Here is an 18926-nt window from a genome sequence, read left to right as displayed (position 1 = left end):
CAAGGCTTGACACTTGTCTGTCTAACAGCACGTAAAAGTGTATGATAGTTAGTAATAATCAATTTATTTTTTAAATTAATTACACAATAAATATTCAACAGAAGCTTGACTTAAGGTAGTGAAGTGATTTTCCTTTGGTTAAAATAATTTATTATATCATCCTTTTAACAAAAAATAAAAACCTGTCACTTATCCTACCTTGAAATAAATATATAAATACAGGGGTTAAGGTTCTCCGTCCTGGGGACGGATTTCCGTCCTGAGGAGTCCCTAGGTGCCATTTATGAGATCAAGGCAGATTTGCTAAAAAAAGAAAACAAAAAATGGAGGTGGGGGAGGGGGGGGTGTAGCCATGGCCGTGATGTTAACTCATATGCTGCCTAAAAAATACCCCTTTGTACTCCCCTCTGCCATGCCCGTGAATCCCTTAAATGTAATAAAAATTAATAAAAAAAAAAATATTTTATTTTTATTATTTTTTTTCCCGGAACTAATGTTTCGTGATCATCGTTTCTACACGGACACATTATTGAGCGGACCAGTTTAACATTGAACCCCTAAACCGGAAGTCCGGTCGGTCGTCTATTTTGGCCCGTCAGCTTACTGTGTGAAGTCAACGGCTTACAGATGGAGAACGGATTGATCAATTTTCAATGTTTCAACGGATTTGAGAAGCTGATGGATTACGCGAACGCACGATGCATAGCAGTGTCCGATCGCGCACGATGGGAATTGGATGAGCGCCCGCGTTAACAGGTAGGAGAAGCAAGCAGTGAGCGACATAGAGAAATCTGCGGGATTCACGGCCATCGCAGCATATGAGTTAATAACATGACCGAAATCGTCAAAATGCAGCATAATACTTGCTAGTCAAGTCAAAATAAATTTCCATCTTAGGTTTTTTTTTTTTTTGCTTTAGCCCCTGTAAATATCGCGAATAAAATCGCAATCGCAATATTGGTCAGAAAAATCGCAATTAGATATTTTCCCAAAATCGTGCAGCCCTACTTCAAAGTCCATTTTCTTGCTACACATCAGTCGCCGACACTGTTAGCAACACATAGAAGCCGAGTTTCACACAAACTCACAGCAGCGCACCAAAACATCCCTCTCAACCAATCCCTGAGCTTCATGCTGTTAACGTCGAGTCCGCAACAACACTCCCTCTCATTAGCCAGAAGCTCGGCTACAACTCGGCTATTCTGTCCCGTGAAACGTCTTGCATTGTGCAATGCCTTCCCTGCGATCAATCGGGTTGTGAAAACCACAACGACATTATGACAGACGATTTCAAGAAAGACAGTGTGAAGTGTGTTCCTGCCTTTACTTCCGCGTTTGGTCATCAACTTGATTCAATGACTCAACTAAATTCAAAGATGGATGAATTGCAACTGTCAGATGTGCAAATCGGTCTTATTAGTAATAATGTCAATGGTTTGTGTCGTGTGACGTCAGACTAGAGCTCTGGTCGACCTGAATAAGATGTGACATAGTTTTTAAACATCACATTTAGTCTGTGTACGGCCAAGACAGAGTATTTATAAACAGAGTGTACTGTGAGAGCCAGAGAGAGGGAAACATAGAGGGGGAGAAAGAGATTGATAGAGAATATATTAGTATTTCCAGCCTGCAAGAGACAAAGACAAGCCTTCCAATTTACAATTCAAGTAGCTGAAGCGGTACTTGAACCAATCTTCCAAGACGCAGAGGCAGGTGTCCTGTTCTGAGTGTCCTTAAGCCTTCACGTCTTGGGTCACCTCTACTGTCAAATGATGAGCAATGGACAGCTGCCATCATCTTCCACCAGCTGTGTAACCAGCCAGCAACAAGGAGACACAGACAAACCGAGATCCAAACCGAGATCTTGCGAGGGCTTCAACGCAGCCAGGAGAAGTAAAGAAACATTTGATAACTTACACAGGAAAGAAAACCTCTTATGTGATAAGAGTTTCATTGAGGTATCGATACAGCATGTCCACCCAAAAGAAAAACCTTTCCAGTGTAAACAGTGTGACAAGAGTTTCAGTAAGTAAGATCACCTGAAGACACACCAGCGTATCCACAGTGGAGAAAAACCTTTTGTGTGTAAGCAGTGTGACAAGGGTTTCAGTCAGTTAGGTCACCTGAAGACACACCAGTGTATCCACAGTGGAGAAAAACCCTTTGTGTGTAAACAGTGTGACAAGGGTTTCAGTGTGTTAGGGAGTCTGAAGACACACCAACGTATCCACAGTGGAGAAAAACCCTTTGTGTGTAAACAGTGTGACAAGGGTTTCAGTCAGTTAGGTCACCTGAAGACACACCAGCGTATCCACAGTGGAGAAAAACCCTTTGTGTGTAAACAGTGTGAGAAGGGTTTCAGTGTTTCGAGTAACTTGAAGAAACACCAGAGTGTCCACACTGGAGAAAAACCCTTTGTGTGTAAGCAGTGTGACAAGGGTTTCAGTGAGTTAGCAACCTTGAAGAAACACCACCGTGTCCACACTGGAGAAAAACCCTTTGTGTGTAAACAGTGTGACAAGGGTTTCAGTGAGCTATGCTACCTGAAGACACACCAGCGTATCCACAGTGGTGAAAAACCCTTTGTGTGTAAACAGTGTGACAAGGGTTTCAGTGTGTTAGAGAGTCTGAAGATACATCAGCGTATCCACAGTGGAGAAAACCCCTTTGTGTGTAAACAGTGTGACAAGGGTTTCAGTGTGTTAGGGAGTCTGAAGATACATCAGCGTATCCACAGTGGAGAAAAACCCTTTGTGTGTAAACAGTGTGACAAGGGTTTCAGTGTGTTAGGTCGCCTGAAGAAGCACCAGCATATCCACAGTGGTGAAAAACCCTTTGTGTGTAAACCGTGTGACAAGGGTCTCAGTGTGTTAGGGAGTCTGAAGACGCACCAGTGTATCCACACACAGTGGAGAAAACCCTTTGCCTGTAAACTGTGCGACAAGGGTTTCAGTGAGCTAGGGCCTCTGAAGATGCACCAGCATCTCCACACCACATAAGATCAGTTCCATATTGTAGTTCCATATTCTGATGACAACCCATCATCTCCACACTTCAACAAATGAGTTGTCCAACAGATGTGAGTTGTCCAACAGATGGCGCTGACCACTCAGGCCATGCTTAAGTGGAACGAAACATGATGATCCAGATGGCTCACCTTATACACAACTCTAATTTTCTAGGTTGGTAGTCTCTCGAGCCAGACAATTCTTCCACAAACTTTGAATGTGACACATTCTGTTACTTCACCTCCTGAAAGTTTCGAACAGAAGATGAACTTTTTGTCATTTAAAAAATCTTTCCATTTTATATGAATATATTTGAATATCCATTTAGGCTCTGGCTATGTAGCAAGCTAAATAGGTTATTTACACCCCTGAAAAGTTGAAATGATGGTATGGGGAGTTGTAGTCAGCATTTCCAGCACTTCCATTGCAGAGACTTTGAGGAGGAAGCATTTGAAAAAAAAATTCCTTTCTCATAATGGAAGTCAATGAAACTTTCATTCAGCGTACTTCTGGGTTGGGTCATCAACGTTATGGAAATAGAAGATTCTCATTACTAACTACCTCCACGAACAAGCCCGTCAGGTCATGACCTTTCTTTCTGGCTTGGGCCCAAACTTGTAGTAACAGAGCCGAATGCTGAGCTGTCGTTTACAATTTGTTCTTCCCCTTTGTCCCATCCAAGAGAGAGAGAGAGAGAGAGATTTTTTTTGCGGTATGTAAAGGTCCAGTGAGGCAGGTAGAGTTAAACAGATGTAATCAAGGTTATAATAGTTTTGGAATTTTAATCAGTTTAGTTTTAGTTTAGAATTTTTTTGTTTTTCTCATTCAGTTCAGGCCAAAGGGTGGCACTGTAGGAAGCCTTTGAAAGTGCAAACTTTGAACAGGTATAGCTCATGCTCTGTTTGACATACAGCCATGAAACCTGTATGCACATGTGCGTCTCCTCATGCCGAACAACTTTGCCACTCTGACTTTTGACCTCTGACCTTTAGATCTCCCACCATTTTGAATTATATGTAAACTGTTAAAATCTATCTCCTCCTGGGATTTTCGCATCACGTGCACAAAACCTTTTTTACATGAACTTTGGACCAGTATGTTCTCTCAAATCTTTATAGTTTATTCTCCTAAAAGAAATGACAGACAGTACAAAGGCAGGGCCTTTAGCCAACAAGGAGCAGCGTTCTTGGTGACATCACCATCAACAAGTGAGACCTGATATAAATATACAACATGAAATCTTTTGTAGTAAGTTCTCCCAAAACTTTATATAGGGGATCTGAGGGATTGAAGGTAGGAGAAGTAATGTTGGAGTGCCCTTTGAGCAGATCTTTATGCCCATATATGTTGGAGTGCCCGTTGGGTAGATCTTTGTGCCCAATCTGCCCATACATGGTGTTCCATGCGAGCCCACACTGTTTCGTGGGAACAGTATTTCTAGTTACATAATGACATCATAGCTACCTCATGAGCCCTTTCTCATAACTAACTAACTAACTAACTTTAATGCGTTAAAGCAGGGGTCTTCAACGTTTTCAGGCCAAGGACCCCTTAGCTGAGAGAGAGATGAAGCAGGGACTCACCCCCAGATTCCATAGTTTCATCGTTTGACAGCACAAGCATCGGTGTATTTTGGATTCATTGTGTTATCAGATATATAACTAACCACTTGAACTGTCAATACTTAATAAACTTGACCTTTCACTCTTTTTTTCCCCTCTACGCCAAAAATAGGCGCTGTGAGCTTGTAGATCGTCTATTTTTGGCAAAGGTTCTCAGAATATGGACATTAGGGTTCAAGTGGGTACATATAAGAAATTAAGGAGAAAAAAGCTTTATATCAAACAAAGATTTGAAGGACCCCCTGTAGTAACTCTGAGGACCCCCTAGGGGTCCCGGACCCCCTGTTGAAGACCCCTGCGTTAAAGCAATAACAGTGAAGCAGGAATGGACAACACTGTTAGCATAGTCCCACTGGGAGTTGTTTATGGTGTGTCTCAATGGAAGTTAATGTGTGTTAAATGTACTGAGAGTAATGATTTTGCAATCTGATGTTCATGCAAAGCCACGTATCTGCTCTAGGTCACTGATTAGAATTTCATCGTACAGTAGCTCAAGATGCACCTGTCATCCAACTACTGGCAGTATTTACATGGTTCACCAGCCATGCCCTGTTCACTGGTGTAATTCAGTGTGACACCTGTTCCATACAATAAGCAATACTGTTCTCAGAACAGTCTGCAGAGATGAACTCTGTCATGTAGCCAGTAGAATGTGTTGCAACAGTATAGGCCTACACATCAAGCTATTACTGTACGTAAAAAGAAAAACATTAATTGAAATCCTTGATGGAGAACAAAGTTAAACTAGAAAGATACAATTGGAAATTGCAAGTGTGGTTGTCGGGACGCAAATGAATTTTGTCTTACCATTTGAATTTTCCCTATTGAAGTCAATGGGGGAAATTAATTCACTAAATAAATGAACGGCCGTATATGTGACTGGACACGGCTGACAGCTAGTCATTGATCTTTTTTTCATTTTCATTCTTTCATTTCATTTGAAAGCTGGGGATCATAGCTACAAAATGATATATTGGTTGTGGAGATTGACCCAACCGTTTTGAAGATATAGCTTATAGAATGATGCCATGCTGAAATAGTACTTTTGAGATATTCAAGTTTTAAAGCCAATCTTCAATTCAAAGAAGCTTTATTGGCATGAGAACACAAACGTTTACACAGTGGTGGAAAAAGTACCTACATTTTATAATTAAGTAAAAAGTATCAATACTGCAATGTAGAATCACTCTGTTACAAGTAAAAGTCCAGAATAAAAAATGTACTTGAGTAAAAGTACAAAAGTATTGGTATCCAAATGTACTTAAAGTACCAAAAGTACAATTATGGAAATCTCTGTGTCAGTCTATGTCCCATTTATGCCCATATATGGAGATCCCTGATGTCATCAGTATTAAGTCCATATCTTGGAAAGCACATATGGACCAGAGGAAGTTCAGGATTTTCATAGATTTTCATAGAGATCATTTAGCGACCTCCAACCGGGTTGCAACCTGGTCGGTAGTTTTCAGCGACCGGGTCGCTAAAACTACCGACCGGTCGACCGACCGGGTCACTAAATCGACCGACCGGGTCGCTAAATCCACCGACCGGGTCGCTAAATCTACCGACCAAGTCGCTAAATCTACCAACCGGGCTAACTATGAACAATATAAACAAAACATAACATCTCTAGTTTCTTATTTTATAAATAGGATAGTACAAGCTAAACCAAACATGTAAAAACATGCTACACATGCCACCATTTTATTTAATTTAAAAACTAAACCCCAGCATCTGTATTGTTTCACAGAAAATAGCAGATTGACAAGTTCACAATGCGTTGTGAGCTTGTTGATCGGCTAATTCAGGATTATTCACTGTTATTGTTTTCCCACAATAACAGAACACAGCAAAGACATTAGTGGCGGATTCCAAGACGGCCACTCTACCTCCCTAGCCAACCACTAGCTGAAAGCATGAATCTTTGAATACTTAAATATATTTAAAAGCAATTACTGAACTGACTAGTATTGGTGAAATTCGTCCACCACTGATGAATTCTGCCAGTGAATTCATTGAATTCCTACATTCCTAAACACTCACTACAAACATTAAAATAGCCACCAAACTTTAAGAGACATCTTTCTTGTGGTAATGTAAAATGCCACAGGTTTTTGATGTAACATGATATGGATATTTTCACAAATCACTCTTCTTTGTCCAATAGTTCATAAATACATGACTGCAATGGCTTGTAATTAGTATAAATGACAATTACAGAGTCAATTGGTTTTGGGTGTCTGATGGCACCATAAATTAGAAGATGTTCACAGTGCATTAAAATCCCCTTCTTGGACCTGTCTAAATACAATTACCTTATTGTCTCCACCAGCCGAAGGCTGAGGGAGAGTATGTTTTCCCCTCCGTCCGTGTGTCCGTCCGTGCGTGCGTCCGTCCGTGCGTGCGTCCGTGCGTCCTCGCAGTTTTTGAGCGCCAAATCTCAGTCGCCGTTGGCCCGGTCGCTGCCAAAGTGAGCACACACATTCCCTGGATGCCAATCTAGAACCTCTGCCCTAAATTTTTCAAATGGGCCTTTTCTAGCGCCAACTAGTGGCCGATGTTTGCTAAACACATTTCTGTGCACTACTCTTACAGATTTTGTCCAAAAATCCTACAAATCGGTAGGCAATATCTCGACAGTCATGTGATCGACACGGATCTGTCCGATTTTGCATATTCCATCCTGATTGGCTAAGATTGGCTTCCAAAGTTTGTGGGATTGAGCCGTTTTGAACAAAATGCCTCAAATCACAAACGCAAAGTGCAATTATCATGAAATCGCGCACACACGTTCCCACTAGGCCGAGGAAGAAATGCCACTTAATTATTTTTTAATCAGCCTCATGGTGGCGCTATAACAGCCCGATTTGTGGTTTTACCTATAACTCCACCGATCAGTTTCAAACTTTGTAAGCGCACTCCCTAGAGGCTAAGGATAAACCTTTGCCCTGCATTTTTCACATCAGCCTTTTATAGCGCCACCTTTGGGCCGACTTATGTAAAACACATTTTTGGATATTACTCCTTGAGATTTTATCCAAAAATCATGCAAATCGGTACACAGTATCTCTATAGTCATGTGATCAAGTCCGATCCGTCTGATATTTCACATTCCATCCTGATTGGCTAATATTAGCTTCCAAAGTTTGCAGGATTGCTCCGTTTTTGAACAAAATGCCTCAAATCATCAACGCAGCTTGCGATTACCGTGACATTTGCCACACATATTCCCACTAGGTCAAGGAACAAATGCTACCTTTTTAACATTGTCCTGTTATAGCGCCACCAGCAGGTAGACTTTAGCAAAACACATTTTTGGAACACAATGCTTGAAATCATGCATGCAGCGTCCGATTGCCATGAAAGATCTAAGGTGAAGAACATATGCCACCCTTTTTACATTGGCCTATTATACAGTAGCACCACCAGGACGCACGGCCTGGTGGAGACCTGTGCTCGGAAGAGCACTGCTTCTAGTTATGTTTTGCATTATAAGTCTGGGTCTTACTTTGATTAAGCCATTCTCCAACATGAATGTGAATATTTAAAATGACGAAAAAACATAATTGTGATCATATACAGTAGGTATTAATTAGGTAATGGTATAATGGAATTCAGTCAAATCATGCACAAACACTTTATTCAGTATATGTTTTTGACAGGTTGCTGACAGGTTGCAATCATATTGTGGACAATATCTTATATTACTTGGAGCAATAATTAAATATTATCAATGCATACATTTTGCCACCTTTGTGTCTTTGAAAACACAAACATACAGCACAAGAAAGGATATTGAACTAATTGCCTCTCTTGACATTACCATGCACAATATCTTATACAGTATTACTTGGAGCAAGAATTTAATATTATCATGCATACATTTTGCCACCTTTGTGTCTTTGAAAACACAAACACATACAGCACAAGAAGGGATATTGAACTAATTGCCTTTCTTGACATTACCAGTATCTGGTGTTCTGTTTTTCTGGAATATGTGATGACATGAAATCGGTACAGTTCTCAATATACAGTATATACTTACGGTACATAAATAAAACATTGAATCAGTTGAGCATATGTTTGCACAAAGTCTGTCTCTATTGTAATATTGCAATGTGTTGCAATACACTATATACAAAATTAGTACACACAGTACTTAAAACGTCACACATTGATATGGAGAATGGATAGCTTTTGTAGCTTGGTAAACAGTGCAAATGGGGCAGCCAATGTAGCTACTGTTGTCGGTAGAGCAGATTGTTTTTTCTTGCCTCAGCCTTTCAGCAGCTAGATAAGTGTGGGCCCAGTCAGTGTTCTAAGGGAGGCAAGATTGCACTTGGGGTGGCTGCCACCACCCAATATGCCTATAATGGCTACGCCTCTGGTAATGCTTAGGCTTTGCTGCCATTGGGTTCTCACTGGGTCTCAACATGGGGTCTGAGAATCCTCTTTTGGGCAGGGGGGGGGGGGGGGGGGGTTGGGGGGGGTTGGGGTTCCAGTGGGTCCCGAGCGAAATAATTGATAGTTAGGAACCAAATGGACACAATGGACACAGGTGTTTAACTCATGTGCAAATGCATGGAATGTTCCATCTGGTACAGAAGAATACTCTCTAAAACGGAGTATTTTACGGTGTAGATTGGGGTCCCAGGGGTTCTTTGCTCTCCTGTGTGTGTGCATTGTGGCTTCTGGTGACAGCCTGCCTCTGAGGAGAGAGCCGTGTCATTTGTAAGTTGGAGCACCTCAGAGAGCTTGAAAGTGATGCGTAGTTTTCCAAATCTGTTCGCATTGTTGTACTATGATAGCGCTCCTTACAGCTGTGGCGAACGTGAATGGTGAACAGGCCATAAGTAACGGGGTCTAAACATGCACTGAAGAGACCAAAGATGAATAGCATGTGAGTGAGAGAATGAGACACGGTCTCCTCCATTTCATCAGGGAATAACCAGTACCACAGGCCCAGAAGATAGTATGGGGTCCAGCAGACGATGAAGGATGTCACAATAACGATGCTCATCTTCAGAGTTCTCATACGAGCTTTGGGGATGTTGTTGCGTGAGCGCCGGAGATGATCTTCCCTGGACAGAACTGTAATGGACATAAAATACTGACTTCACCACAGGACTGTAGCAATCATACATAAATACTGTACTTTACCACAAGAGTGTCACTTCACAACATAACACTCACTACTCACAGTTAAATCAACACCATCAATTGTTGTTTTTTTCCCCTGTACACTCAAATATATATAAAACATAAATCAACCATTGCGACTGCATATTAGGCTAAAAAGATGGAAACGTACGATTGCGTCTGGATATCTCCACGAAGATGCGTGTGTAGCAGAAGATCATGATGACCAGAGGAAGCAGAAAGAGACAGACAAACGTGAACATGTTATAGACGGTCTCCTGCCAGCGCCTGACGAAACTCCCATGGGTGGTGCACTGGGTGAAGTTCTCAGGAACTGTGATGGTCACGTTGTGAAATATAAACATCTGTGTGAAGACACAACATATAGTTATTCTTAGCCATGGCTCTGAAATACATCAACACGCATACCCTCTATTACAGGGCTCGGCAACCTTTCTGACATGAAGTGCCATGTTTTCATTTTCTTGATAGTTAGTGTGCCATAACACATCAAAATGTCATATTTCCAATTGATTTGGACAGGCTACAAATAACCTTTATTTTTGTCCTTCCTCTTTAAAAATATATTCTTTTACAATAGGATGTAGGCTTATGTTGGCCTAATGATCATTAGACTCAAGCAATAACCCACTCTCCCAGACTGTCTCCCAGACTAGGCAGTCTCACCCCAGTCAAAGTTATAAGCTTGAATGAATGTAGAATTACAGTATATGCAGGCAGTAAGTTCCATATAGATGTGCGGGCTCTCTCACACTTCTGCCAGTGTGCCAGTGATCACCATCCACTGTGCCAATGTTGGCACCCGTGCCTAAGTTGCCTACCCCTGCTCTATTAGAATGGAAAATCTAAATCGAGTTTTGGGAAAATGTATGAGTGTGAGTTACTACACACCTCATCCATTATAAAATACTTGGCAAACTGCCTCTAATGGCTTATTGTATTTTAGATAACAATGTTTCAGGTGATAAAAAGGCAAATAAGTAATCAATACCTAGGACCATAATGGAAACAAGCCCTCTGGGATTTGTTTTTTTTATCCTTTTAGGAACTTTTTACAAACTGTTAATAAAGTATTAAATCAATGAATCAATGGGGGAGAGCAGCAGCTATAGACACATGGCCAGACAAACAAACTCATTGCCAGTCAGCCATCAGATGTCCTGCAACAGTCATTGCAGATGGCAGGGGTTGAAATCCTTTGGCAAGGAAAGGATTGCTCATACAAGAGACCAGCATTGTTCACAAGAGAGTGTGTTTTGCACCCTGTCTGTCCATCCGTGTGTCCGTCTGTCTGTCACCAGCTCATTTCTGGCACCGTTGACCCGGTTGCTGCCAAACTGTGCACACACACTCCCTGGATGCCAATTATGAACCTATGCCCCACATTTGTTCACATGGGCCTGCTATAGCGCCACGTGTGAGGCTGATTTTTGAAAAACACAGTTTTTTTCATTTGTTTCATTTGACTGCTTTGGAATGTTGAATTTGTTTATATTCCGTATTCAACATGTTTTTTTTTAATGTTAAATGGTCTCCTAATACAGTGGTTCTCAACCTGTGGGTCGGGACCCCCAGAGGGGTCCCCAAATTATTTTGGGGGGTCCTCAGATGATTAAATTAATGTGCAACATTGTTTTCTCACTCAACAGTAAACAAACCAACATAAAGTTTAAGTGTATAGCACATTTCTAAAGTGACAATGTATTGACTTTTTAATGCCTATTAAATGCCAAATTAAACAAATTGTCAAATATTAGAGGCATTGTGCGTTGCGAGGCGTTGTGAGCATGTAGATCTGCTATTTTCACAATCGAACGTGTTATAGAAAATGTAATGCCTCAAGTCTTAGTGCTCATCAGGGTGGGAGGGTCCCCAGTTAGAATATGATTATTTTGGGGGTCACGGCCCGAAAAGGTTGAGAACCACTGTCCTAATACACTGCTTAAGTGACTGCCACAGCAGCACAGTAACAGGCCGTTTCATGATGCAGGCTGGCAATGGCTTCAGGCGTCTCACAGCCCGAGTCTCAAGGCTTATGAAGAGCTTTTTCTCTGTGACTGTCGGAGCCTTGAACACAGACAAATAAATACATAATAAACTAATGAAAAGGAGAAAAAAACTAACTAAAACAATAAGCTGCATTGATCTGTAAATAACCTTGTTTTAGCATATTTACGTCTTCAATAGATATTATCTTATGTATAATGTAATAATTCCTGTTATTGTCTTGAGGGCCATAGCGACATATAAACTCCCCTTGATTGATCTTGATCTTGTGCAGTACATGTATCAACACAGTAATATACTGTAGAACAGTGGTTCCCAAACTTTTCAGTTCAAGACCCAAAAGAGAGATTAGACATTTGACCGGGACCCAAACTAGTGAAAACAGCAGATCTACAAGCACACAACATGTCGTAGCTTTGCGCTGCGTTGTGCGCTTGTAGATCGGCAATTTTCACTATATATATATATATATATATATATATATATATATATATATATATATGTCACGGTTTGATAGAGAAACAGTACGATCGAGAAACGGAGCGCTCGTCGTGCAGCGCGGGGCGGAACAAGCGGTCGCTTTGATCCACAACAACGTAGCGTCGGCAGGAATGACAACGCCTCACCCCACGGAGGTTCGGGTTAGGGTTAGGGTTAGGCATCGTTTTACTGAGGTTAGGGTTAGGGTTAGGGTTAGAGTAAGGCATAGTAAGCTAATGGCTAAACACTGCCGAGCTAGGCTAGTAAATAAAGAAAGAGAGTCGCAAACGAGTGACTTCAGCGCCTGCACTAGTGAATGGCTGTCGTCGCCATCTGGTGGTGATTAGTGTGTGGTGAACGACAAAACAAGCGCTCTTACAATGAACGTACTGAGTTACCCAAACGTATTGTAACATATATATATATATACACACATTATTTTTGTAGGAAAAGAAATTGGGATTTTTCTCGAGTCGTGACCCATAAAAATCTGTCCGTGACCCACAAACGGGTCCCGACCCACTGTTTGGGAACCAGTACTGTAGAAGAGTCAAGTGCATCTGGTCAGAAACCTGCCTTATTTGTATTCAGCATGCAATCTCAATCACTGGGCTATTCTGTATTTGTCATTCACATATAAACATGCTTTTTCTCTCTGAAGAGACATTTTGTGGACAATTTCTCTGCAAAAGAATATAGGATATTACAAGAAAACCATAATAGCTGTGCACAATAAAAAGAAAATCACACTGGGTGTGAAGTGAGTGGTGCTATTTATGAGTTAGTTGTTGTGGGCTCGCTGAAAGCACACGTATGTTACCTTCATTATTTATCAGTCAAGTTCTCCTCGACAGTACAAAGGCAGGGCCCTTAGCCAATGAGGTGCAGCCAAACGGTAGATCTTTGCGCCCATACATGGTGTTATATGCAAGCCCTCACTGTTTCGTAGGAACAGTATTTCTAGTTTGATTACTTAGTGTCCTGCAAAGCTTAGCCAATGTGACCCTGAGCGGCCATTTTCTCAGGACAAACGGACAAAGCCAGATGTACAGTATAGGAGCGGAACGGCCTGGCTGCAATGTAGATTTGTGTAGGTATCGTGTGACGTCAGTCATCTATGACGTCACTTGTCTATCTACTGTGGCAAACCAGGGTGAACTGAGCTGTCAACTCAGCTGTCAGACTGAGAGAGGTGATAGAGGGAGGGACCTGTCCAGGTTCTACAGCCACTAGGTCAGGGGTCAGCAAACCTTTTTGAAATGAAGCGCCATGTTTTTATTTTCTAGAGTGTCAGTGTGCCATGTCAACATGAATTTTAATTACTAATATTTTGAGATATTTTGATTGGCAGGACATTGTTATAACGATCATTAGACCCAGAGCACTAATCCACCTATTTCCCCGACTCTCTCCCAAGTCAGAGTTCAGAGTTTTAATGAATGTAGAATGATGTGCAAGTCTAGATGTAATTTGCAATAAATTAGCAAACTTCATTAATTACCATGTTTAAAAAAATAATAATGACAACTATTTTGACATATTTTGATTGGCAGGACATTGTTATAACGATCATTAGTCCCAGAGCAATAACCCAACTATCTCCCTGACTCCCTCCGCAGTCAGAATTCAGAGTTTTAATGAATGTAGAATGTTGTGCAAGACATAATTTGCTATAAATTAGCTAACTTCATTTAATTGACCATGTTTCAAAAAAGATTTGTTTTTAAATAAAAAATCCTCTCTCACACACTTCTGCCAGTGTGCCGGTGCCAATTTTGGCACCTGTGCCTAAGGTTGCCTACCCCTGCACTAGGTAATTGGCACATGGATGTATCTGGAGCCTATTTATTAGGGGTGTAACAATACATTTGAACAACAATTCGGTACGCATCACGATACATGGTTGACGATATGATACATGGACAATATTGGTTCATTCATGGGGATACGATACGATTTGATTTAATGATTTAAAATCAATATAGTAACTATTTAGCAAAGACATTAAATCTGTGTGAAACGTGTCAATAGAGGTGTGATTCTTACACCCCTACTATTTATCTAATAATCAATCAGCTGAACCTTTAACACACTGGCAAACAAGTAACATGGAGAGTCAGTTGGTGCCAGACAGTAGGGAGGCAACACTTTCCAGCAAGAGTCAGGTAAGAAGGACATTACAAGACAAAAGAGATTCCATGAGCCTAAGCTCAAGGACAAAGACCCCAGGCGTGAGATTCCATGAGCCTAAGCTCAAGGACAAAGACCCCAGGCGTTAAGAACCTCAGTTTTATGGTGAAACTTACCTCCACACATCCGCTGGGTTGCCACACTACGTATGTCATATGTACTAAGTATGTCATATCTATGACCCTGAAGTTAGGGAAAAATTGCAGCCAGATCAGATCCCATTTACTTTATTAAAATGAAAGTTAAATATTTCAAAGAGCATACAACCATATTTGGCTGGGCACAAGACATTTGATGCTGATCCGTACAGACAAACAGGCTGACCCTCATATCCTCTTGCATAGACATGCAGACATGCAACATCCAATTAAACCCAAATTGTTGAGGGCCCTCTATAAGCACGTTCAGTTCTTCCCATAGGTGGCTCCACAAAATTATGTGAACCAAAACTGTGTGCTGACCATGACAGGTACACAGGCCAGCAGGCTCTAAGTCAGTGTGCAGATATCCATCCTTTCATTAGGATAGCGATCTATGTTGAGATGTTTAAAGAAGAACAGCAAAACATCCTTTGCAAGTACACTCAGCTCAAGTAAGAATGCTGCCTATTTCAGATAACACAAATATTTGTGTTATCTGAAATGTATTATCTTTGCTTGCTTCAAGGTGCTCTCTGCAGTAACTTATGGGTTATAGAAACTAGAAAAAAGCCCCCTGCGGGGGCCTGGCCCCTTATGTAAAAGTCCCCTGTACTCAAGAGATGGATACAGTCCAGAGGGCAGCTAAGCAATATACCTACAAATGTAGGATAGCTCAACATTAAATATGCAGTTTGTTCCAAAATGCAAAATGGTGTAAAATGTTGAGTCTGTAAGATATATACAATAGTTTCAGAAATACAAACCCCTCAGGTACAGGGTGGCCTGCTCTGTTTTGGCTGGGTGGGTTATAATAAGATAGAAAAAAAGCACCCCCTGGGCGTTTGTTTAGGTGGCATGGGATGTGTAGTGTAGTAGGAAAGGCAAAGTTAAATATTATGTTGAAATAAAGTGTACAATGGTATAGGCCTACTGTTGAATAGTTTTTTTTTTAATTATGAAGTTGTTGTAGAACATGGAATGATTTTGGCATCGGTAGCCTAATACTTTTGTGCTTTTACTCAAGTAACACATTCGAACACACACGTTACTTGTAACAGAGTACTTTTACCTAAGTAGAAACATTTCAGTACTTTTCCACTCGCAGCGTCAACGGACGTTGCCGTTGGTGTTATACACCGAATCGTGAACTATAGAAAACGGTGCCTGCGATGTTTTGATGTTTTAAATCATGTTTATGTCATTTCTACACAGATGTTGTTTGTTTTAGGTAATTTCTACACACGTTGTTGTTCGCGAAAAAATAATAGGCCTAATATTTTTTTATCATTTTTTAATCCATTTTATAATGGAAATATATATATATATATATATATATATATATAAAAAATATATATATAAATGAATAAATAAAAAACGACAAAAACAGGCAACGTATTTTTGCTATGTTTGATTTGTTCTTTTCTTATTTAAAAATAATAGGCCTAATATTTTTTATAATTTTTGTATCCATTTTATAATGGAAATATATATATATAAATACAAATATATATATAAATGAATAAATAAAAAACCACAACAACAGGCAACGTATTTTTGCTATGTTTGATTTGTTCTTTTCTTATTTAAATAAAAAAATGAAAACTTCCCCATGGGGTGCTGGAACACCTGCAGCACCCCTAGTTCCCACGCACTGGCAGAGTCCTGCACAAATTTACTTTCACTTTCAGCGGTGTGGATGCTCGGAAGCAAAGAAAGTCACCACAGTTTGATTTGATCATTCCTTAGTCAATTATGAAGGGATTTCAAAAATTAAAATGTCTCCATATTGCTTGGGATTTGCGATTTGGGCCTTTGCGATTCGCTAATCGCGGGATTTCGCATCGCGATTTCGGTTTGAAAACGATTAACCATGCAGCAGTAGTTCTTTTCTGCTGAGGAGGGGGCGGTGGGGGGCCTTTTTGGTCGGCGGGGCCCTACGCAGCATGCGTAGTCTGCGTGTACGGTCCGCCGCCGCTGAGTAAATCATTATTAAAATCCCCTTTCATGTACCGAGATCCCTCACTCACAGCAGCTGTGCGGCGTGCGCTTAACTGATTGACAGGCAGAATTCTTCATGTCGCTGCCTCGCTGCTAATAGTAATAACGGACCTGAATCTGATCCCAGGCCAGCCTAAACACAGCACAGCACGCACGTTAAACACAACAACTCCACTTCGTTCCGTATCCTGATCATATAGTGCAGAAGCGCACGCCAGCGCACACACACACACACATTGATTGATTGCTTGCTTGCTTTATAGTTTGCATAAAAAGCAGAAAGTACACACATGTCACACACACAGTACGGGTCCTAACAGGTCCTCTTGGGTTATATACATGATGATTACAGTCCCGTGTCCGGAGTGTTCCGAGGGAAATGCGACCTTGCGCACAGAAAGACAGAGTGGAACAGTTATTGTGGGATTAATTGTGACACATGTGGGCACATAACGAAATTAGATAGGTCCTTTGTTGCTAGCTGCATTAAGGTTGTCATTGCAGGAAAGTCAGAAAGGGTAAAGTAGAAGGTTTAAAGCACGCTATTCCTATCATATGTTATACTGTGCCGCTGCTCTCTCTCAACTGCCCCCCCCCCCCCCCCCCATCTCCTCCATCTCTGCATCTCTGCTTGCAGGCAGTGTTTGTTTACGCCCATTTGTGACGTGAATCGTGTCGTCGGTCAACTATGGCTTGTGCAATATATGGCCCAAAAAAAATTAAACATTTTGGCATTATATGAAAAGTAGAGACAAATCTGAAGGTGATAAAGTTGATGTTGGGCAAGGTACATGCGTTATTGATTTTTGTATTATGTTTTTTAGACAATTGAACAACTGCTGAACGTGGAGTTACAGATGGAAACACACACAAACACACAAACAAACACACTAATTTTTTGGGGCGATTGTAATAAAGGTCATGGGATGTGAACCATGCCAGCTATCCCTGTTTTAGAGATAATTGAACAGAGCGTTTGATGAAAACAATTGATTGAAGGTTACAGAGAAACATTCTGAGAGTCATTTTAATTCTGAGATGCGGGATAAATGGACCGTCTAGCTTTTGCAGTGTACACAGTTCACCTTTACAACTTAGAATTTGATGAATTTGATACAATGCTCGGAGAGCTTTGGCTTTTATCACGCACTCTTACCTGAGGGAGAGACAGAATCACGCTCATTGTCCAGGCCACAGACAACATGACCTTGCTTCTCCTCTTGGCCTCGCTGATGCCCAGTGGATTTAGGATAGCAGACTGTCTATCTAAGCTAATAACCACTGTTACAAAGGCACAGGAGTACATCGCCACCAGTTTCAAGAACATCAGCACCCTGCAGGCTGCGTCTCCCCCTTGCCACTGCACCGTGATATTCCAGACGGCATCCACTGGCATTACAATGAAAGCAACTAGCAGATCGGCCACCGTAAGATTCATTATGAGTATCCTGACGTGAGATTTGCGCTTTCCGCCATGCCCAGCAGCGTACAGCACAGCCAAGTTGCACACTGCCGACACAGCACAGAGAACAAAGGTGATGATCACTCTGACTTTGGCCGCTGTGGAGAAGGTGGGAAGCTGGTGCTCCTGTCCACTTGTGCTCCTGTTGCAGAACAATGTGGGTCTCTCACAGCTGCCGTTGACTGTTTGCTCCGTCATTTGACGAAACATCATGAATCCAGGGATTTGGAGGCTATGGCTCCACAGCTGAGTTAACAGTGGAACTGAACATCAACAGCATACGTAGAAGGAAAGAAACAGATTGGAGAATTAATTAAATTGACACGTGTGTACAATAAATAATAGGACTGCATTAGACTGAAATTGAGTTTGAGAATGTGAGTGTGAATAGTTCTAAGTCTTGTCTTGAGAAGAGGTTGAGAGAAATGCAGGCAGGTAGAGTTCGTCCGATTTATTGTCCGATTTATTGTAGAATGGATTTCATGATGCCCATTGCCCACGTCCCCAACCGACAGCCTCACAGTGTCAGTGGAGTGTCACACAACTAACACCATTTCAAGCAGTTTTTATAGCAAAGTACATGCATAGAAGTTCTAATTCATATAGGCCTTTTGATCATTTTTCTAATATATATTTTTAACAATATGTTTATGGATACCGTAGACTATTTGTTATAAAGACAACAAAACTCATATACACTCCAACAAACCTCCCCCCCACACACACTGCCCACTCCCCCACCCCTCCCACATCCTTACAACAAATACCTACTCTCAATCCCATATACCAGCATAGTTGTAGCAAATACAATACATTAAGACAGTATAAGAAATTACAATATTCAGCATTTGGAAAAGAA

At 41.1% G+C, this 18926-nt stretch overlaps 1 protein-coding gene across 1 annotated transcript; it reads right to left on the bottom strand.

The window, feature by feature from the left end:
* Nucleotides 1–1027: 1027 nt before the first annotated feature.
* Nucleotides 1028–18277, bottom strand: gnrhr4 (gonadotropin releasing hormone receptor 4; the record flags this gene model as incomplete). Its single annotated transcript, XM_080736931.1, has 4 exons — nt 1028–1047; nt 9449–9721; nt 9942–10134; nt 17762–18277. The coding sequence occupies 4 exons, from the start codon at nt 18275–18277 to the stop codon at nt 1028–1030; spliced, it is 1002 nt and encodes a 333-aa protein (XP_080593057.1).
* Nucleotides 18278–18926: the final 649 nt, after the last annotated feature.

The sequence above is a fragment of the Nannobrachium achirus genome (genome assembly GCF_963921795.1).
Source record: "Nannobrachium achirus genome assembly, chromosome: 11".
In the NCBI taxonomy this organism is placed as follows: domain Eukaryota; kingdom Metazoa; phylum Chordata; class Actinopteri; order Myctophiformes; family Myctophidae; genus Nannobrachium; species Nannobrachium achirus.
Note: the sequence above shows the minus strand (reverse complement) of the source record. Positions and strands in the feature narration are given on the sequence as shown.